The following is a 22643-nucleotide window of genomic DNA, read 5'->3' as shown; positions in this document are numbered from 1 at the left end:
TTCTTCCTCTGCACACTCACACAACACGTAACAGATCAATACACAAGTTAACAACTAATTAAGTAAAAAAACCAAAGACGCGGATATTTAGATGCCCTACTTTAAAAGTGCCGCGTCTCTTTTTTTAAGATTTTATACATTAGTGAAGGTCAATAAAAATCATTTTCATAATTCAAGCAGACATCAAAGAAGAGCTATTAACATTACAAGCCACGCGCTGAAACACATACTTTGACAGTATTACAGGATCTTCCAGAGGAGTCAGTGAAATGCATTCTGGGACACTGCTGGCTGTCCCTGGAAGCTGGGACTGACTGGCTGAGGCTGAAGTTACCACGGCCGTGTTTTCTTCATCTACAGTGTTGACCGAGATGTCATTACTAGCAGTAGTAGCCACCGAAGGAAACGTGGAACTACTCCTACTTTCGTTTGGGAAGCCATGATTTTTCCAAGAGTCCACTGGTGAAGCTTTTGTGTTTGAAGGATATTTGGGGAATCCAGATGACTGAGAAGCGATATTACTTGCTTGTGAAAATGAGTCTATGTCAGAGTGACTAGACATACTGGGGTCTAGAACAGAGTCTGGTGAAAAGGACATTCTGTCATCAAGGGCATTCAAAAAGCCTTGCGGCTGAATTCCTGAAATCTGATTTGGCTTCATGTGTAACGTTGGATCCAGAGTCAGTACCTAGAAATTAAGACAGACAACAGTAAGATTTTGCCCTCCGCACTCAGTGTTTGTTTTTAAGGGAGTAGGCTTTAGATCTCCTACGGAAAATAAAGCTTGAGATAAAAGTTAAGAGCCATGAAGCATCTTTCATTTTCATTCAGCAGGGTGTTGCCAACTTTACCTCTGGTGGATGATTTGGGTTGGAAGCAGAAGTGAGATTCCTCTCAGGTAACTGCTTGTTTTCCCTTTGTTTTTTATGATAAATATCCTTCAGTGATGGTAGCTTCATCTCATTACTAGTATTAGACTTAAAGATATGAAACAAAATTATTTAAGTGGTATTATCAATGATGAAAAAAATTCACTGACACAAGATCAGCACCACAAAAAGATTTCTGAAAGAATTTAAATGAACTGAGACTCTGGACTGTCAGACTTATAAAACAAGTTTAGATGTCATTACCTGTTAATTATGAGTCTCCCTCAGAATGAAAAAAAAATGATATCCCCTAATAATAAATATTAAGGTGATAATCTGAACCTAAGTTATTTAATAGCCTCAGAATACTTCCAAAGAATAAAAAACCTTGGTAGTCCCCCGTACTCAAGATAAAAACCAAGTTTTGAGGTATGAAAAGACTTCATGATGAAAAGAGTGAAGCAGGATTAAGAAGACTTTTGGCTAGATTAACATCATGTGACTCAGGGAGACAGGTATACAGAGATGAAATTCCTTATCTGTGTAGTTATTTTCCTACTTTTTTAAGAGTTCACAGACCAAGAAAAAGTGTTAAGAAAGAAGTTACCCAATGGAAACAAGCCCCTTTTTAAATTAATAAGATAAGAAGATACGACCCTAATTCCTACAGCTTGAAATCAGGGCTTTGTCACGCTGGAAATGTTGCAAAGAGGTCTAAAGCTCCAAATTTAAAACCTCAGCCTCAAATTATTTCAAAGTCGGACCTACTGTAGGGCATGCTGGGGTATCATTTAACTTGGGTCTCAAATTTAAACTGTTTTAAATGAGATTATAGATTCAGCAAGAGATATATTGAAAGTACTCAAAGAATATATTCACATATATCTTTAAATATGTGTCCCGTTTCCAGACCCTACACAGGCTGCAGATTACCATGCATTAACATGTTTTAACAAACCCTGTAACTAGCTTGTGAATAGGACAATCGAACTTTTTACGTGTGCATTAAAAACATTAATTTTCTGAATGTGAGCCCTTAAAATTTACAATTTCTGTAATTGGAATTTTACTTTTAATTGAAATTTTTTTTAATGTTTACTTATCTTTGAGAGAGAGACAGAGAGACCGAGCAGGAGAGGGGCAGAGAGAGAGGGAGACACAGAATCCAAAGCAGGCTCCAGGCTCCAAGCTGTCAGCACAGAGCCCCAATGCAGGGCTCGAACTTATGAACTGGGAGATCACGACCTGAGCCAAAGCCGGACGGCCAACTTGACTGAGCCACCCAGGAGCCCCTGGAATTTTACTTTTTATACACCAACAACCTAAAAGACCCTTTCAAGCTGAAAGTTTGTAACAAGCAGAGCACTCAGGAAATGGCCTCGAGCCTGAGGAATCCCTGCCTGGTGATGCCCCAAACCTGGTGGAGCACCCCCAGGCAGAGCTGCTGGAATTACTCTATTTAGAGGTCGTGGTAGCATAACGAACCATTCTTCACCATTTTCCACGTCTATGATCACTATATTTTAACATCTCAGAAGTGAGGATGCCTCTTGTAATTAACAGCTTCTTAACATTGCTTTTGGTCAAGTAGCAATTGTGATGTAATTGTCATTGTCTGCTCATAAGCACACATAGAAGACATCCAAATTGGCCGAACAGGTATCAGCAGTTTGGAAAAAAATCCTAGAGCCTACACCAGAAGCCCTGAGAACCAGTATTTAAGGGACAGTGAATTAACAGATGGTTAGCAGCATTCCCCATCTGGGTGCCAAAAGTAGGCCAGATCTACAGAACTACTAGGCCAGGTAAAAACTCAGCACCAAGGCCTCTCATCTTTGCCAATCCCCAAAGCTCTTGATGGCTCAAGGAAAACAGTATGTGGAAAAACACAGAAACGAACACTGAGTTGAAAAGACAGCATAAACCTCTGTAGGTGAAGAGGTTTTAACAAATTTATTTCACTTATATCGTCCTTTTTAAGTATGTATAAGAGTTATATGACAAAAATCAAGGTTCAGTTACAAGATCTTTCATTAAGAATAAAATATAAATTCTAAGTGGTAAGAAAGCACTGATATACACTGCTTTTTATTTTTGTTAGAATAATTTTTTAAGTTTGTTTACTTATTTTTGAAAGAGAGAGGGGGAGAGCGAGAAAGCGGGCAAGGGAAGGATAGAGGGAGAGGGAGAGACAGAGAGAGAGAGAGAGAGAGAGAGAGAATTCCAAGCAGGCTCTGAGCTGTGAGCACAGAGCCCGAAGTGGGGCTCCAGCTCACGAACAACGAGATCACGACCCGAGCCAAAACCAAGAGTCGGAGGCCCAACAAACTGAGCTACCCAGGCGCCCCTAGAATAATTTTGTTAGACTATGAAATAGGAAGTTTTAAAATTGACAGTATCTTAGAATCACCAAAATACAGTATTCACTCACTGATGGTGCTGATCACGTCACACACAGGGAGCTCTGTAAGCACAAAGCCCACCGAGGCTTCCAGCCCCTCACAATCTCACTCCCCAGCCTTCCTTTCCCTGCATTTATCTGTCTCTCTCTTTTGCTCCCTTCCTGAAGGATGGGATGCTGGTTTGTACCCCTCTTTGGGACTCTGCTGTCTACACATACGCTGTATCCCCACTGCCCCTACCGATGCCTATTACTCATGCTTATACTCTCCTGGTTACCTTCGTTGTAATCACTCCTTTTCCCCAACCTTTCTCATCACCTGAATGTACACATGCTGGGTAGTTTGGTTTCACCGTGCTGAAGTAAAGAAAATATTTACATTTCGTGCTCAAAGAAAATGACGACAGCAAATTAAAATGCTCAGCATTATTGGTACAAATGGATTAGCAGGAGGGCGGAATAAGACAGAGAATCAAAACCAGGTGTAGGAACAGCGGAAGCTGTTATCTGCAGACCTACTACGCTTAGCACAGTAGGCACAAAATCATCTCATTTAATTTTACAACACATTAGCTGGGCATTTTAAATTCCATTTTTAAGTAACCTTCCTATGATCACATAGGCAATGAATGAGAGATTACATTTGAAAGCAAGTACAATTTAAAGCCCATGCTTCTTTTGGGGTGCCTGGGTGGCTCGGTTGGTTAGTGTCCGACTTCGGCTCAGGTCAAGATCTCGCGGCTTGTGAGTTCGAGTACCGCGTTGGACTCTGTGCTGACAGCTCGGAGCCTGGAGCTTGCTTCGGATTCTGTGTCCCTCTTTTGCTCTTTCCCTCCCCTGCTGATGCTCTGTCTCTCCCTCTCTCAAGGATAAATAAAACATTAAACGAATAATTGGAAAAATACGTTTATAATGAAACGGAGCTCTGAACTATAATTGTGTGACACAAACACATACACACAATGTGTTTTTAAATCACCTGGCCTGGTGACCTATCTCCAGAGGACGGTGCAAATGCCTTCTCTAAAGTCTCAGGCAAAGAGTGATACATGTCCTTCTCCTCCAGCTTCCAGTAAGTCAGGCCTGTTGTGCACAAATACACAGAAGAGAAGACTGAGAAAAGAGAAAAGTGCTTTCTAGAATAACTTACTTCTACCTACAGAAAATTAAATACGAGAAGTAACTAGTTTTTGGCTATCTGGATACAGGAAATTGAATTTTAATGGAACAAGAATCTCTTAAATGCCTTCCCATGGAAGAGTTCTAATTTGATGATCGAAATATTTAAAAATGAAATATATTATTAAAAGTCAAGATGTGGGGTGCCTGCTGGCTCAGTTGGAGAAGGGTGCAACTCTTGATCTCGGGGTCGTGAGTTCAAACCCCATGCTGGGTGTAGAGACTATTTTTAAAAATGTTTTTAAAGTCAAGATAAATTACTACAATCTAAAATGTATTTCTTAAAAAAGAAAAAATTCTTCATGAATAGCACAGACTTAGATAGAAACAATATAAAGAATTCAATGGTTCAGGGGCACCTGGGTGGCTGAGTCGGTTAAGAGTCTAACTCTTGATCTCTGCTCAGGTCATGATCTCCTGATTCGTGAGCTCAAGCCCCACGTTGGGCTCTGCACTGGCAGCACAGAGCCAGCTTGGGATTCTGTCTCCCTCTCTCTCTGCCCATCCCCCACTTGTGCACACGCTCACGTGCTCTCTCAAAATAAACAAACTTTAAAAATTAATAACAATAATAATTCAGTGGTTCAAATACATACTGAGTGTTTACCGTGCCAGGCTGGGGAGCAGAAAATGTGAGAAATGAACAGTAAATAAATCACAACGTATACACAGGAGGTTAGAAGGCAGTAAACACCAAACGGTAAGACTTAAAAATCGGGTAAAAGGGAATATATGTAGCGTGTGTGGAGGGGTGCTCAGGGTTGGCTCGCTGCAAGGTACCAAGATAATGTTAGCCATTTTAGCCACATATGAGGGAGATCCCCTATATAACAGGTGGAGAGAACATTTCAAATATAGGAAGCAGCAAAGCAAAAGCCCTAAAATGAGAACCTATCTGGCACATTTAAGCAAAGAGCCTCTCTGCTGAAGCAGAGAAAGGGAGCAGCAGAAAATGAGGTCAAACAGAACAAGGCTAGATCTTGCTGAGCCTACGGGCACCTACACGACTCTGGCTGTTACTCTGAGGGAAAGAGCATAGAAGGGTTTTGAGCAGAGGAGTCACATGATCTGACCCATCTTAGAGAAGGACTGTTTAGGCTACTGTGTGGAGAACGGATGGAAGGGTGCAAGGGTGAGGGCATGGATGCTGGGCAGGAAGTTGCAGGAACTCAGGTGACAGGTGATGGGGACTCTATTAGGGTGACAGCATGACAGTTGAATTCTGGCAATTTTCATCAGGCAAAGCTAATTTATCCTGACAAACTGGATGTGGGATTGTGGGAGGTAGGGTAGGGAATCAGTAAACTAGAATAGGCTTACCATGGAGAGTAAAGAATGACTCATAAAGGGTTTGAATGTCTTAATTCATTCTGGAACATCTGAAAAATGCTGAGATGGCTTTTGCAGCTGTTTGAAACAACTGCAAAAATATTTTTCCCATCTATCTTTACAGAATCTGTAACACTAATGCAAGTAAGGAAGTTATAGTTAACAGAGGCACAACAGAACACATTTACAGAAAGCACGCTAATACACTGGATAGAATTAACATCCCGCGAGAAATGCAGACAAGTTGTTATCAAAACAAAACAAAACGAAACAAAACAAAACAACAGGTCTCATACCTGTTCCTGAATCAGACATCCAAGAATTTGGACTCTCATCTGGTTTATTGAGGTAAAAAGCATGAGGGTGCTTAGCAGCAGTGAAATTAGGCTGCAATGCAAGAAAGAAAACCATTAGTCGATGGATAAAAATCATTAGGCACAAACTACTGACCCAAGGAAAGAGAGCCAGGTATCAAACCAAGGCACAGAGAAAGCCTCAGAGGGTTCAGGAAGAACTACGAAAGTCCAGTTTTCCCTGTGATTACGAGAATACAAAATGATAGGAATTAACCGTGAAGGATTTTCTTTTCCTGTGTGTTTACACGAGTTTATTTTGGTTCTGCGGAGCTGGAAGAACACTGGGAGCTGGTGTTACTTAATGAGTTCAGAATGAAAACGTATTTATAGGGCCGCCTGGGTGGCTCAGTTGGTTAGGTGTCCGACTTCAGCTCAGGTCATGATCTCACACTCCGTGAGTTCGAGCCCCGCATTGGGCTCTGTGTTGACAGCTCAGAGCCTGGAGCCTACTTCAGATTCTGTGTCTCTGCCCCTCCCCTGCTCATGCTCTGTCTCTCTCTGTCTCAAAAACAAATAAAGACGTTAAAAAAAAAAAAAAAAAGAAAGAAAAGAAAACTACTGTACCCACCGAGGTATATACCAAAGACCCAAAGTTTATCAGCGGTGAGAAAGTCTCCAAAAGACTAGTCTGTCTGTTCGTTTTTTTGGTTTTTGCTAGCCTCCCCAAGACTGAGTTTTACTTAATGTAAAAACAGAAGAGAAACTAGCATATATGAAAACATTTTTTCTGCCAACCTATTCCAATGGAAAAAGCAACTTTCACCCCGACTCTAAATACTCTTATGCGCTCACACCAAAGATGTACCATCCCAATGGCACGCGAGTTCAAAAGAACAGACCCACAGATACAGTACTACAGGGCGCCTGCAGGTGAGGCCAGTGGTCCCTGGAGCCTTATCACCCTCACTTCCCTCCTGAACACAAATCTGAATAGGTTCTGGAACGGTGATCTTGAGAACCCTAAATATCACAGGCTGAAGAAAACTTATGGCAAGAAAAGAGAATAGTGCTTTATAAAGGTTGAAGGACTGTCTTCTTAGGACTTCTATTTAATCTTTTTCACAGGATGATAGAAAGACCATGTTTACAGCAATCAAGACCAGGGGCGCCTGGGTGGCTCAGTCCATTAAGCATCTGACTTTTAATTTTGGCTCAGGTCATGATCTCACGGTTCCTGAGTTCAAGTCCTGCGTCTAGCTGTACGCTCAGCACAGAAAATGCTTGGGATTCTCTCTCTCTGCCCCTCCCCTGCCAGTGCACGTACTCTCTCCCTCTCTAAAAAGATAAACATTAAAAACAGTGGCCAATTTCTAAAGGTATCAAGTTTGCAGAGAGACGTGATTTTGCAATTTCAATTCAGTATCATAGAATAAACAACATTACTCTGACGATTTAAGCCAAAAGGACTTCAAAGATGTTTAAAACCTACTCAATATCTACACCTCTTTAACGAAAGCAGCTGCTAGATTAGTAAAAGGGCCACACAGAATTGAAACATTTAACCTCTTACAATTTGGATTATAAATTCAGTACTACTTCTTACAACTTAATAGTAATATAAATTATGTGAGAGTTTTTAAAATTTTTAATGCTTATTTATTTTTGAGAGAGAGACAGACAGACAGAGCACAAGTAGGGGTTGGGGCAGAGGGAGAGGGAGACACAGAATCCGAAGCAGGCTCCAGGCTCTGAGCTGTCAGCACAGAGCCCAACGTGGGGCTCGAACTCATGAACCGTGAGATCATGACCTGAGCCAAGTCAGACGCTCAAAGGACTGAGCCACCCAGGCGCCCCTATTTGAGAGTTTAAAAAAAAGTTAAATGGATTATTCTCTGGCTAAATGTAAACAGTTGCAGCACAAAGAGAATTAGGACCTTTACAAAACGGTTTTCATTTTCTATTGTACTTTATTCCTCATTATTTTTGATTTCCAGACTACTAAAAAACCAATACCCAGAGCAAATCATTGTTTCCAATCCTCTGGGACACCCAGAGAAAGACAGGTCAATGGAACAAATTAACAATACAAAAGAAAGGGCAAAAAACTTATGTTGACGAGCACGTAGTAAACTCCACCATAATTAGCAATAAAGTGACTCATCACCTACTTTCTCAACTGGTGATTTCTTGGCTTGCTCATTTCCTTGCATAGATTTTGAACACCCCTCCTCTGTAAGTGCTCTCTTTGGTTGGTTCTGCTTCAGCTTTTGTGCCCATGATGTTACAGACTTACTATTCAGAAAGAGAAAACAAAATTATTCTCTTTAGATGCTGTCCTTTGCACATAAAACTAAACACTAATAAATATTGTGTCCGTGGGAAATGCTTTGAGTTCTTTTTCTAACTGCAGAGAAAGAATGGATTTTTATCCATTCACCTACATTTCTTTGTACAATTTCTTATTACCAAAGGCAAAGTGAACACAAAGACTAATGGTGATTAATAAAGGATTTAACCTGTAGCCATGGAATAGAACAAAACCACCACAGTGGCCTGTTCACATACTCAATGTAGCTCTACAGCAAAAGCTTATTTGTTTACAAGGACTAGTGACTGTACTTACAGGTATACAAGATCTGTGCTGCTATAGCTAAACACTTATTTTAGAGAACAAATTTTAGAGATATAAAACTCAACATTTAGGGTAAATGACAAATTTTAAATGATTGTTTGCTTTACAAACATTCAGCCACACTTATCATCAAACTTAGAAAATTTCCTCTTCTATATAAAAAGCGTAAAATTGAGTATGCTTGTGTATAATTTTTGGTTGCAAATTACATGCACATGTATACATTTAGACTCTAAAAGGAGCTTGATTTACTAGATTCTAAATGTAATAAACAAGTAAACCTCCCTTCAAATGTTGGAGAAATTCTACTTACCTATTCGTTTTGCCACTGTATACTTCTGAAACCTTATTTTCACCAAGAAAATTGTGTTCAAATTCACCAGGAAAAATGGAAATATCTTCTTTTAAAGATGCACAAAACTCTTCAGTGGTATGTATACGAAAATTCTTGTTTTTTACACCCTCTGCAAGTGACTCCATCTGCCCCAAAGATGCTCCAAACTGTCCCTCAGAAACCTCTGTGTGCTCCATGAACTCCCGAGGGTCCTTAGATTTGTAGGCATTTAATTCGGAGACACAAAAGGTACCATACCCACTGCTCACTGAGCTACTGTCCACATTGCAGTCTGGTTGTGATGTGGATGTTTCTTGCTGCATTTCGGGTTCTTCAGACTTAGGATAACTGATAATAGGTTCATTTCTCTCACTGTTTTCAGAAAAAAAACCCATTTGACTTCCTGAAGATAACTGTTTACTTAAAGAAGTATCATAGGAAGCCCAGGAAGCATTACTGGTCTGTAACTTGACTAAATTTTTTATCTCCTCCTGTATACGCTGAAAACAAAGTTACAGATTTGGTAAGTATACTAAACATTGCATTTTTTATAAATACTATGAAAATATTGCTTAAAAATACGAGCTATTACTCTAAAGACGGTATGTTTCTAGTTCATCAACAAAACTGATATAAAGTATTAACGGGTTCTTCTTGCAAATCTTACAGTATAAAAAAGAATCAATACAAATAACAACTTACTTGAATTTGGTTGTGGAACTGCTCCTGCTGAGCGGCTATTTGCTCTTGGCATTGTTTTTCCACCAAACTGAATAGTTGTAACCACCTGGTCTATTAAGTTATAAAATATTTTAGTTAAAAATAATTTTCAATGTAATATTTCACAGAAAAATTCCTCCAGTGGGAAAGGACCTTTTTAAAATGTATTTTAATTTAAATTTATAAGCTGAATTAAGTAGTTATAAAACTGTATTTAATGTAAAAATACAGGCACAGGCTTGGTCACCCCTTTCATATGTAATCTGTAGTTTGGGTAAATTTGAAGGTCTGGGTAAATCTTATTTTTCAAATGGCATGTCATCTGCTATCGTTTCTGATTCATCAACAACTGGCAGTCATACGTCGTATTTGTCTTAAGTTCTCTTCCTTTCTTTGTAACAGTTAGTGATTTTCTTAAACAATGACTTGTACCTAGGAAAAAGAATCCCACGTCTTAAAACAAGAGATAGTTTGATATTATGGAAATTTAACCCCTAATTTACATGGGATTTAAGTGGAAAAAAAAAACAAAACTTTTTCAAGTCAGGTGCTGAAGTGTTTTACAGCGCCACAGCTGAAAAAGGAATTTAAAAAATCAGTCTGAAAACCTGTGGAACTGGCCTAGGACTCCCTTCATTCTGAGGTTCTGATCCATGCTGACTCAAGAGTACAGTAAGTGTTCTTATAATCAGACTACAAAACAAGCCAGAAAAGGGTTCGGGGAGATCTCCAGAAGCTAAATTCAGTCTCAAGGCTGGTTTACAGTAAGAGACTCTACACAATAATATGCAATATCAGTAAGTAGCTACCGTGAAAAGAGCCTCCCTGTTTAAAACCATTCACCATCTTTACGCTCCTGTACTCCTCACAGGCCCCGGAGTGACCCGGCCCATGCACACCTCCCAACTTCATCTCATCCCTATCTATTCCGTGCTCAAAGCACACTGGCCACACTGGCCTCTACCTTTTCCCTGAACATGCCAAAAAGGTCTTCCACCTTGAAAGCTTTGTCTTCACTGTACCCGCTACCTGGAAAGCTCTCTCTCCAGCTCTTATGGCTTCCTTCTTCTCCCCCCCGCCCCTTGCAATTTCAGCTTCTCAAAGACAGTTTTCCCAAACCATCCTGCAGTTGCTCTCTTTCTCAATGTCATCCTGTTTTTGCCTGCAGAGCATTTACCACAATTAAGAGGGCATCTCGTTTATTCACTTTGTTAACCTGTTTGCCTCCAGCACCTAGGACACAATACCAAGGAAAGAGTGTCTAAATGAGGGTATAAAAATGTGAATTTCAGGGGTACCTGGCTGGCTCAGGCGGTAAAGCATGCAACTCTTGAGCTCAGGGACAAGGGTTTGAGCCTTACAGTGGCTGTGGTTTACTCAAAAAAAAAAAAAAAAAAAAAAAAAAAAAAAAAAAAAAAAGGTCAAGTTCAAGATGAATTTTTTTTCTTGGTATTACAGACTACACAATTCAGAGGTCCTTCAGATTAATACTGAAAACCGTTTCTATAATTATAATAGAGCAGAATTAAGTTGAAGACTATATAACTGTATTAAAACAAAGGAAGCAAAAAACCCCAGGATTGAAATAAAACAGTGCTGGGGCGCCTGGCAGGCTCAGTCGGTTAAACGTCCAACTTCAACTCAGGTCGTGATCTCACGGTCCGAGAATTCAAGCCCTGAATCGGGCTCCACGCTGACAGCTCAGAGCCCGGAACCTGCTTCGGATTCTGTGTCTCCCTCTCTCTCTGCCCCTCCCCTGCTCGTGCTCTGTCTCTATCAAAAATAAACATTTTTAAAAACAAATAAATAAAACAGTGCTGGTCGCCTGAGTGGCTCAGTCAGTTAAGCATCCAGCTCTTGATTTCTGCTCAGGTCCATGCTCTCACGGTCGTGAGATCGAGCCCCACGCTGAGCCCCATTTTGGGCTCCACACTGGGTGGATGCTCTCTTTTTGTCTCTCAAAAAATAAAAATAAAAAAAAGAAAAAGAAAAAGAAAGAAAATAGAATAGTGCTAATAGAAAGTATTAATTCTAAATCAACTAACTTGATAAGGATAAGGTAGGCTACATCAAATTCAGTTCCTTATCTTCTCAACTTACCTATAATATGAAGTACCTTAATCAAAACAAAAAATAAATCAGGGAACAGTTTTCTTACTAAGTTATACTAACTTAAGCACTACTTTAGGGGTTATTTTAATCTGACAAAGTTACTAGTCACAAAAAACTAAATTACAATAATGACGGAATTACATAACAACAACAAAAAAATAACCAAAAAAATGGCCTTATATTTATGTGACACGCAACGTTAACCACATCCTTATTATCATTTTCTTATTTAGGATACAAATGAAGAGAGCTTGCTCTGGATATAAATTGGTAGAGAAGATTTTGTTCTCCCTAGTCAGATTTTATAAATAATATTTCAATTTTCAATAAGCATATTTAAGAACATTATAAATGCAGCAAATAACATTTTTCACATAATTATTAAGAACTATTATTCATTTCTAACCAACATTATTTATATGATCTACATTGTACATACTGTTGGAGGACTTAGGCATCTAATTAAAGCTTTCCCCTGTACAGTTTTTGATGCTATTAGCCTGAATGGGGTTTCTATCGTATGCCTAGTAAATATTCCATTGGCTTTGACATCCTAGGCCTGACTCCCTGCTCTCCACTAACAACCTGTATGGTCCTCAACAAGTATATCTCATTTATGCTCTTTACTAATTTATAAATTGGGGGGGGGGGGCAGTATAAAATCGGAAGAGGAACACCTCCCAGGTGGCTGGGAGGATAAATTTTAAATTCCAATATGATGGATGTGAAAACAGTGATCTCAAGGGGGGGAACTAGATTTTGAAAATCTGTGAGGTCATGGATGTCACAAAGCTAGGGAGAGCACTACCAGCACTTTGTGGGCAGTCCAAGGATGCAAATCACAGGATGGTCCCCGACAACGAAAAACTGTCCTGTGTCCACTTTATATTATAAAAATAACATATATTTTGCACAGCTTTCAAATCACCAAATTGTCCAGGAATCCAACTACAAAGATGTTATGTTTGCTTCAGAACTTGATCAGAAATTGGTCACCGTTTCAGAAAATCATGTCACCAAATGCAGTTCTGGATTGTCAACACAGAAGAGCTGTATCGGTCCATGTCTGTAACCACTGTCTTCGCAATGAGTCTACGTATAAACACCAGGCTATGCTTCACTAGGTCTTGTAATGTGGATGTGCCTGAGCACGTGTATACTGAAATACCTGTTATCATGCTATAAGTAACTGTCATTCCTCCTTTATATCACAGTTAAGAGGATGATTGTTTTTAAAGTGGGTACAGGCAGGATATATCTGCGAACTTCATTTCAGGACAATATAAGTTGATGTTATTTTTGAAATTGTAAAATTTATTTGTAAATTAGTAATTTAATTGTAATATTACAAATTGAGGGCTTTGGGTCTAATAAGGTTGAGTGCCACTGACAAAAAAAGTGTCTAGTATATTGCTTGGCAAATCGACACACAATAAACAGTACACATAATAACAACAATCATTGTACAACCATTACTCTTAAATATGTAATCAGTAGCACTAAATAGTTAAAATGCTAAAATAATGAATTAAGACAAATTAGCTAATAATGTGTTTTAAAAATTTACCATCACAGAAATATTAGCAATAGCAAGTCTTTAAGAATATATTGAAGTATTTCTATATAAATGCGTTAAAAAATTATTTCCCATGAATCAAAATACATAACCTTCTCAAGTTTAAGCAGTGATAAACTTAAGAATTCCAGGAAAGATGGGGGCCCCTGGGTGGCTCAGTCGGTTAAGTATCGGCCTCCGGCTCAGGTCACGATCTCAAGGTTTGTGACTTCGAGTCCTGCATGGTGCTTTCTGCCATTAGCGCGGAGCCTGCTTCAAATCCTCTGTCTCTCTCTCTCTCTGCCCCTCCCCAACTCTCTCAAAAATAAAATAACAAACATTAAAAAAAAAAAAAAAAAAGAATTCCAGGAAAGAGGTTTTAGAAAGAAATTCTAAAGAAATCAGATCTCCAGAGCTCTGAGCTCTGTGGAAGGTTTATATTTTAATAACACTACAAGTGGTAGAAATCAGACAAATGTTACAATTCCAGAAGAAGGTGAAAACATGAAATTCAGGGGAAATAGTCAGGAATAAGGCTTGCACGATCCTTACCCCTCCCATTCTTCCTACAATACTACACTAAAACATCATATTTTGGTTTTGTTTGCCACAAAACACACTAATAAATTGGAGAAATTTTACTGAAATGACCAGGAGATTTCATATTCTGTCAAAGAACTATCTTAAGAAACTATTCACTGAATAATCAATTACATGTCTACATTACAAAAATTAGTTATTATTAAACATAATAAAAATAATAATATTATATCACAGGTGAAGAAGAAAGGGTGTAAAGAAACAGGCTCAAATGTTAAGGTGTTAGTGGCTAGTCGATATGCTGGCTTATAAAAACCTGTATCTTAGATTCACAAACAAATACTGATTCAAAGATGCTGATTTCGAAGTATTAAAAGCAACAATTTCTAGCTAAACATGAATTTGCCAGAAAAGCAATGCCTTATTTTTTTAAAAGCATACTAATTCAGGTTCATAAGCTAATGAGTAAGTATATTAGGGGAAATATTTCACAAAGGATTTCACTTTTAATTGCATCATTTTACCGGTCTCTTGCATTATCACAGACTGATTATTACATGGAAAAAACATAAAAACTGTAAACACTTAAAACTCAGTTTTCTTAAAGTTTGCATTAATACTCAGTCATTCTTTCTTTCTTTTTTTTTTTTAATGTTTATTTATTTTTGAAAGAGAGAAAGGGAGGCAGAGGATCCGAAGCGGGCTCTATACTGAGACCGACGTTGGACCTTAACCGACTTAGCCACCCAGGTGCCCCAATACTCAGTCGTCTTATAACTTCAGTGATTATGGATAATGAATACAAATAATTACAATTAGGGGTGGCTGCTACTGAATTCTTAAACCAGGTATTCATCCGTTCCACTTTACATTTTGACAATTACACAAACAATGGTTTTAAAAGTATGATAAACATTTAAAATAAAATCTACTGTCCCCTAAATAAACAATTTAATAATAATAATGTTTTATACATTTCTATAAAGCATTACCAAATCTAGCTTTGGAAAAATCTAACTTGGGCATTATTCTGTGAATCAAAATTTACATATTATATATTCTTTTATCTGCTAAGTTTTTATATCACAATTTAACCTGTAGACCAAAGAAAGAACCACGGACCTGAAAAATCAATATAACTCAATGTATCACAACTAAATGGGATAAAACATTACTAAGCAAAAGCCTTAATTTATAAATAGTTCAAAGAGGATTTAGGTTTTTCAAAATGGTAACACTTCTGTATGTGTTACTTAAAACATTAGAATTAGTAATAGTATCAGTAAATTTGGACTTCTCCCTTCTCTGAACAAAGCTAATATTTTAGTTGACACTTAAAATATAAATTAATGTGTCTAATGACTGATATTTGTCAAAACATGCTTTTGATCATCTTTTTCGTATGCGTTCAGTGCTGTTCCCCAATTACTACTTTTGACCACTTTAGCAATAAGTATCATGCTCTTTAGAAGATAAATCTCTAATAATTTAGAGTTTAGTAGAGGCACATGTACAATTATATTTTTTAAGATTCCACAAATAAAACAAAACTAGATACCTCACAGTTTTTCCAAAGTTCCGAATCAGTCCTTCCACTGTTTTGTAGCTCTTGCATTAAAGAGGTTAGGACTTCAACTGTACCTTGAATTACAGATGGTCTGGTCTTCCCTGAGAAAGAGGATACCCCATTTGTACTAAGGTGGGGACTACTTCTGTTGAAACATAAATAATTCAAATGGTTTTCTTCATTCTACCAAGTGTTGAATAATTCAGCAGTTCAAGTTTAGCAGAGCAGTACAAAACCACTGACATTTAATCCTTCTTAATGGCACCTCGTTTGTTGAAAATCTGATCACGTTTGTCCACAAAAGGAAAATAGCAGTAAAAAGACAACACTTATTTAAGAACCCAACAGAAAGACTTTCTCCAAAAGCGCGAGAACACTCCAAAGTACCAACAGAAAGTTTCTGCCATACGATAAGAAAAGGGTCTAGCTTCTCCAATCTACATTATTCCAGAGGATTATTGCACTCTACTGTAAGAAGAGCCTTTTTTATTGTAGCAGAGATTCTTTTTCCACTGCCCAGAACTGCAGTCAAGTGTTGTTAATCGCATCCCCCTAATTTGGTGTGATAAACTGATGCTTATCTTTTTTGCACTGTCTTTGAATAAAAGTTGTGCCAAGTAAATTAGCAGCAAATATTCAGGACTTATTTAGCCTGTTCATTGTGTAAAATAGCACTCATTCTTTCCAGGAGGACTGCTTTCCCAAACTTGAGAGGAAGTTATTTCAGGTTTGTTTTATAAAAACACAAAGCATAATTAAGGAAAATAAAATCTGTTTAAATTCCAGTCTAAGAGATCATTTTTCATTTATTTATTGATAACCTATATTGTTTCACAAAGAGTTCATTTAAAAAAAAAACAATACTAATTAAAATAACAGAAAAATAGTGACAAGTAGGATCAGAGAAAGATTAATAAAAACCCAAGGGAAAGGAGAACATACATGTTGTCCGTAACGGATTTACACAGTTGTGTAATTATCAAGTCTAAATTTGGCTGATTTAACCACCAGTCACAATGAAAAGGGAGACAAGTTCAGTTACATAATTTTCATTACAAGGGCATATTTAGGGGTAACCTGGCTGGCTCAGTTGGTGGAGCACACAACTCTTGATCTCGGGTTGGTGACTTCAAGCCCCATGTTGGGGGTAGAGATTAAAAAAAATTTTTTAATTAAATCTTAAAAAAAAAAAAAAAAAAAGGACATATTTAGGTTCCCCTGGGAAAATTGTGTTCTAAAAGGGATTTCTTCAGGGGCACCTGGGTGACTTAGTTGGTTAAGTGTCTGACTCTTGGTTTTGGCCCAGGCCAAGATCTCAGAGTTCATAAGTTCGAGCCCCACATTGGGCTCTGCACTGACAGTGGGGAGCCTGCTTGGGATCTCTCTCTCTCTCTCTCTCTCTCTCTCTCTCTCTCTCTCAAAATAATAAACATAAAAAAAATTTTAAAGGGAGTTCTTCATAGGGACCACTAGGTGATATAGGAAACAAACTTTCAGTACATGGTATAGATTACAAACACAGACATCTCTCTTGGACCATTTGCCACACACTTTCCCACCCTTTCACCTTGCTTTTTCATTTTATATATTCTTGTAAGCTGCCTTATATTCCTCCTGAGAAGGGCAGAGAATGAACAAACTTTTTAAGGAATTAATGAATTTATTAATTTCATCAAGATCTATTGTGTTCGAAAATATCTGACCCTTTAACAGTAGGGCCCAGACTGGTAAGTTTTTGCTCCCTTGTACCTGCTTGGTATATAGGTGGTCTCCTCTCTAATGGACTCTACCCCTTTGCTGTTTTTAAGCTACTAGAAATTTAGAAATCAAATAACCCAAGTTTGTCAGATTATGTACAAAATGAAAGCAAACGGGTTCTGATTACAAACAAACCAAAGGGGTGCATGGGTGGCTCAGTCGGTTAAACGTCCCAAAACCTGATTTTGGCTCAGGTCATGATCTCACGGTTCATGGGTTCAAGCCCTGCATCAGGCTCTGTGCTGACAGTCTGGAGCCTGCTTGGAATTCTCTGTCTCCCCCCTCCCTCTCTCTCTGCCCCTCGTTCTCTCGCTCTCTGTCTCAAAAATAAATAAACTTAAAAAAAAAAAAAAGGCGCAAACACGGGATAGCTTAAAAAGAAAATGCATAAAATGCATTGTTGGATAGCATCTATTTTTGTCTACTCAGGGTCTGTTTTTCTGCTTACTTCCTAGTATTCAACTTTAATTGTTACTTCCCAGGTTGGTGAGGTAGTTCTGAAATATTAAACGTTATTTGTATGTAGAAACAGTATTTAGTCAATTAAATTCTAAAGGCATGTTCGTAATCTATGAGGAAGTTTTAAAAGTGTACAGAGAACCGTAACTAGGAAAATAAGTTCTTTTCCACAATGTTCCCCATGCAAAAGTGTATTATCTCTGGGAGAAACAAAAAACAGGAAAAGAATGAAACTATTCTGGACTTAAAACAACTATCCCTGAACAGTTCCTGCTCAGGGGCTGTTGTTATTTAAATGCGAACCAATAACTGTGATGCTATTTGGGTCAACTGGGCAAATAAACTTGTTTTGATTTGTTGTTACATAAAAAAAAAAAAATCTATCTATCCCATTCTTACCTATTAATATTTAAGTTCAGTCCAAAAGAATGGGGAGAATTTTTTATATCAGATTCTACAGAAGATGAAGTTTTCCGTAAGGGTTTCACCAAATCAAAATCTTCCATAGTGTATAGAAATCGTTACACTCTCTTATTTGAAAATGTAGGTTCTTTCAATGTTTGAAGAAACTGAATCCGAGTCATCTTCAGATGCTTCATCGTCTACAGGCATTTTCAGTGGCTAACATTCAGAACTGGGAAATATCCTAAGCTCCCAAGAGAGTCTGAAAATGAATGGAGGAAAAAATACTATAAAAAGCCACTAAATCTAGCAACTGCTTTTTCATTACTTTGGAAACCTTGATCCTTTTATATAAATTGGCATTAAGAATAGCAACATCATTTACAATAGTTAAAATGCAGAAACAACTAAGGCGTCCATCAACTGATGAATAAACTCATGTTGTATATACATATAATGGAATATTTCTCAGCCATAAGAAGAAATGAAATACTGATACAATACTACAATGTGGACAAACGCCGAAATATCATAATCAAGTAAAGGAAGCTCAGTAAAAGATCACATAATGTATGATTTCATTTATGTGAGGAATCTAGAATAGGCAAATCTTTTGAGACAGAAAGTAGATTTATGGTTGCCAGAGCTGGGGCATGAAGTGACCAAAAATGGGTATGGAGGGGCGCCCGGGGGGCTCAGTTGGTTGAGCGACTGACTTCGGCTTGGGTCATGATCTCACAGTTCGTGGGTTCGAGCCCTGCGTGAGGATCTGTGCTGACAGCTCAGAGCCTGGAGCCGGCTTCGGATTCTGTGTCTCCCTCTCTCTCTGCCCCTCCCCCACGCATGCTCCGTCTCTCTCTGTCTCGGAAATAAATAAACATAAAAGAAAAAAATGGGTATGGAGTGTCTTTTTAGGGTGATGAGAAATTCCAGAATTAAATGGTGGTGATGGTTACACAACCCATCTGTGAATATACTAAAAACCAATGAATTGTACGCTTTAAAGGGACGCATCTTACGATACATGAATTGGATCTCAAGAAATCTACAATAAGGGTGATTTGCAAAAGTAGCTTCATCTTTTCCACGTATTATTTCAGAATTCTATGTGTTTAACTATCAAGGTTCTAGACACGACTCTACTGCGTAACAACTGGAACACGTACATGCCTTGTTCATTTAAGAAGCTCTACCCAGTATCCATGCTTGCTGATTTACACGGCGGATAAACTGGAACTACTTAGTATTTAATTTGATATTAAAAACAGCCAATTAAATGGTTACCAACAGTTGTTTGTCCGTTGGCTGGAATGCATTTTGCGCTACATAGCCTTTATTACTTCTTTAAAGACTATTTGCCAGGTCAACTAAAAATAACTAACTGATGCAGGTTAACTGACGCCAGGTGTACAGAGGCAAGTTGGCCACCACAAATCAAACACCACGCTTCCTACTTAGGGAATTCATGTCTTTTTGAAAAAGTGAAAGAGCAAGGAAAAAAAAAAACAAAAAAAAAAACCATTTATGCTGCTTACAAGATTCCACTAGGTTCCCACTTCTGGGGCCTGGTTTTACAAAGCACAACCTTAAAAAACATCAGCTCATCAAGGAACCACTTCCTTGGCGGGAGGTAGGTTTTGTGAAAGCCAAGGGTAACTGGACCTACCTAAATGGATTTCTCCCCCGTGGCTCAGCCCATCACCAGCCACAAATGAGGTCCTGAAAAGGTCTGGGGCTGCACCTTCCACCCGGCAACGAAAATATCTGGATTCAAATCACCCTGCTCTTCTACCAGGAAAACACCCTGCTCTCCAGGGACTTGGATCTGCGACCCCATCCACTATTTCGCCCGCTGAAGTAATCAGGATGCAGAAGATGGAGATGGAAAACCACTCGAAACGCAAAGATGCTTCTCCAGTGGGGGAGGGGGGGAGAGGAAGGGGAAATAAAAGGGGGAGGGGGACCCGACATAAATGCAAAATTAAAACAAAAACACGCGATGGACAACGGTTATAAGCACAGAGCCATTTTTATATTTCCCAGGAACGAAATGTGACGCTCTTGGTCCCCAAAACCCCTCGCCAAAAAGAAGGTCGCTGGGAGGATGGGGGATGGGATGGTACAAATTGGGGCCCGACACTCGGAAAGTTAACCAGGTGTTTCGCTTTGCTAGGAGCCCGAGGGGGGTACGGAAGACAGGGTTCCAGAGGTTTTGAGGCCAGATCCTGACCCCCTTGCCTTCACAGCCAGACCTCAATTGCTGATGGGGTGGCTCTCGGGTCAAAGTGGGACGGCGAGCAAGAACAAAACGCGGTCGCCTGAACTGTGGGCAGCGGGGAGGCGGAAGGAAAAGCCGCTGCTCCCACAATTACAACCGCGATTCCCAAAGTCAACCAGGGAAGATCAAAAAAAGGAGACAAATCCCACAAGCCCCCCGCCACTCGGGATGAGGCGCTCTGCGATTGGGCCGCGCGGGTGTCACTCAAGGGCACTGAGTCTAGAAAAGGCACCCGGCCGCAGGCGAAGCCCCCACATACCCGAGGACTCTGGTGGGGGTTGTGTCGTGTGGCCGTCGTCCCCCCACCCCCGCCCTGAGCCCATCAGCACACTTAGGGTTCTGCTAAGTCCAGGTCTTCCGAGCCTCGTCCCCTTGCCCCCCGCGACTGACGGCTCCCCGCAGGCCGGCGACCACTCACCTGGCCGGGGCTCCCACAGTGGATGTCAGCGTCAGGCGAGCGGCCTCTCGCGACCGTTAAACTCGAGGGAGCGTGCGCGCGCCCGTCGTCCTGCCTGTGATTGGCTGCACGAAAGGGGGCGGAGACGGTTGCACCGCGGAGCATCCGTCCTTCTCCCCTTTCTCTTCACGCCCCTTTCTCCAAAGGGGGAGGTCCTACGCTTGGGAACTCGGAGGGGGCGGAGCTTCTGCGAGGCCCTCCCGTCTGATTGGTTCTCTGGGAACGTACAGCTGCCACGCTAAAAATAGCTTCCGCTCTCCGCATGCGCAGTTGGTAAGAATGAGCCCAGGGCTAGTGAGGGAAGCGACGGCGGGAGTACTGCGCGTGCGCAAATCCAGGAGTGCGCTTTCGATGCACCTTCTGCAGTGGTTCCTGTTACCCTAGAAAGTGGCGGGTTGGAGACCACGTCTGCAGCCAGGTAAGCATCCGTGGAGCAGCCAGCCGCCTGTACGGTTGCCTGCGATTGTCAAGGACTCTGAAGAGAGGACTGGGAGCTAGGACGCCTGACTCTCCCAGCTTGCGGTCCTGATTCGTGCAACCAGTTGACCTGAGACACCGCTGGCGGTGAGGTGCAACTTGTCCAGACACTGAGCTAAGTTTTCTCTGCACCTGGTTTACCCTAAGCTGCTGGGGGTCTTTCCCGGGGCTCTTCAAGGACTGGTGTGGGGAGGGGAGGACAGCTCACCGCCTTGGAGAAAACGGGTCCACCGAGGCCCGAGAAGAAATGGAAAGAGCTTCATTTACTTGTCCAACAGAGCTCTATAGAGCTCTTAGCACGCAGCAGGTGCTGTTCCAAGCTGGCACATAGTAGGTGTCAGCATGGCTCTTGCCAGGCCTTTCAAGGACGACAGAGAATTTGTGTCCTTTCCTGGAGGCGCCACCATTTCATTCTCTCTGTTCAGTTCACTTTTTTTTAATATTTATTTATTTTTGAGGGAGCATGAGCAGGGGAAGGGCAGAGAGAGAGGGAGAAAGAGGATCCGAAGCTGGCTCCGAGAGCCGTTAGAGACCTGTGAGATCAGGACCTGAACCGAGGTCAAATGCTTAAGCGACTGAGCCACCCAGGCACCCCTGTTGAGTTCACATTCTTAAGACTAGTTAACCTTTAAGGCCAGCTCTTAGATTTCCCTCCAGGGTTCCTGGGTCCAAAGTGAAAGAACTTTGCTAGCCCCATCATGTAGCTATGGCTGAAAAGCCAGGATGCACCGTGAAATGTTATTGGCAGGAATGACAGATCTTCCAGGCATTCCATGTCATCTGAGCTTCCTAACAATTCTGTCTCAAAGAGTAAAAATTCAGTCTGTGTCCAAAACCCCATCTGTATATGATAGATTTCAAGCTTAAATAAACTTAATCCACACCCGCCCCATTGTGTTAATCCTTCTGTGCTCATGTAATACCTCACTAAAATCAAAAACTAATTCTAAGCACATGGCTCTGACTTCAGTGATCATATTTCAAGCCCACAAAAAAAAAAAAAAAGTTTTATCACTAATTTCAGTTGGTCATAATTGAACATAATTTCAGTTGTCTGTTATTTGAGACATGGTAGAATCTTTTTTTTTTTTTAACATTTATTTATTTTTGAGAGACACAGAGAGACAGAGAACGAGCAGGGGAGGAACAGAGAGAGAGGGAGACACAGAACCCGAAGCAGGCTCCAGGCTCTGAGCTGTCAGCACAGAGCCCGACGCGGGGCTCAAACCCACGAACCGCGAGATCATGACCTGAACCAAAGTCAGTTGCTTAACTGAC

The 22643-nt window shown here is 40.2% G+C and overlaps 1 protein-coding gene across 10 annotated transcripts in view; it reads right to left on the bottom strand.

Annotated features, from left to right (window-relative positions):
* The window catches only part of MPHOSPH9 (M-phase phosphoprotein 9), a 55394-nt gene extending 34145 nt beyond the window's left edge, over window positions 1-21249 (bottom strand). For 5 of the 10 annotated variants that reach the window (XM_042909530.1, XM_042909535.1, XM_042909536.1 and 2 more), the window contains exons 1-10: window positions 20850-20934; window positions 18151-18415; window positions 15526-15679; window positions 9743-9832; window positions 9020-9540; window positions 8243-8366; window positions 6075-6165; window positions 4250-4353; window positions 852-977; window positions 231-688 (exon numbers count right to left, since the gene is read on the bottom strand). In XM_042909530.1, coding sequence (XP_042765464.1) covers window positions 231-688; window positions 852-977; window positions 4250-4353; window positions 6075-6165; window positions 8243-8366; window positions 9020-9540; window positions 9743-9832; window positions 15526-15679; window positions 18151-18257 — 1775 coding nt within the window. In that variant the 5' untranslated portion in view covers window positions 18258-18415; window positions 20850-20934. Of the gene's footprint in view, window positions 1-230; window positions 689-851; window positions 978-4249; window positions 4354-6074; window positions 6166-8242; window positions 8367-9019; window positions 9541-9742; window positions 9833-15525; window positions 15680-18150; window positions 18416-20690; window positions 20775-20849 lie in introns of those variants that run through there. The other 5 variants (XM_042909531.1, XM_042909534.1, XM_042909537.1 and 2 more) reach the window with 5 other exon arrangements.
* Between the last annotated feature and the right edge of the window lie 1394 nt (window positions 21250-22643).

This window comes from Panthera leo, chromosome D3 (genome assembly GCF_018350215.1).
Source record: "Panthera leo isolate Ple1 chromosome D3, P.leo_Ple1_pat1.1, whole genome shotgun sequence".
Lineage (NCBI taxonomy): Eukaryota > Metazoa > Chordata > Mammalia > Carnivora > Felidae > Panthera > Panthera leo.
The sequence above is the reverse complement of the archived record's forward strand: the minus strand, read 5'-3'. Positions and strand labels throughout refer to the sequence as shown.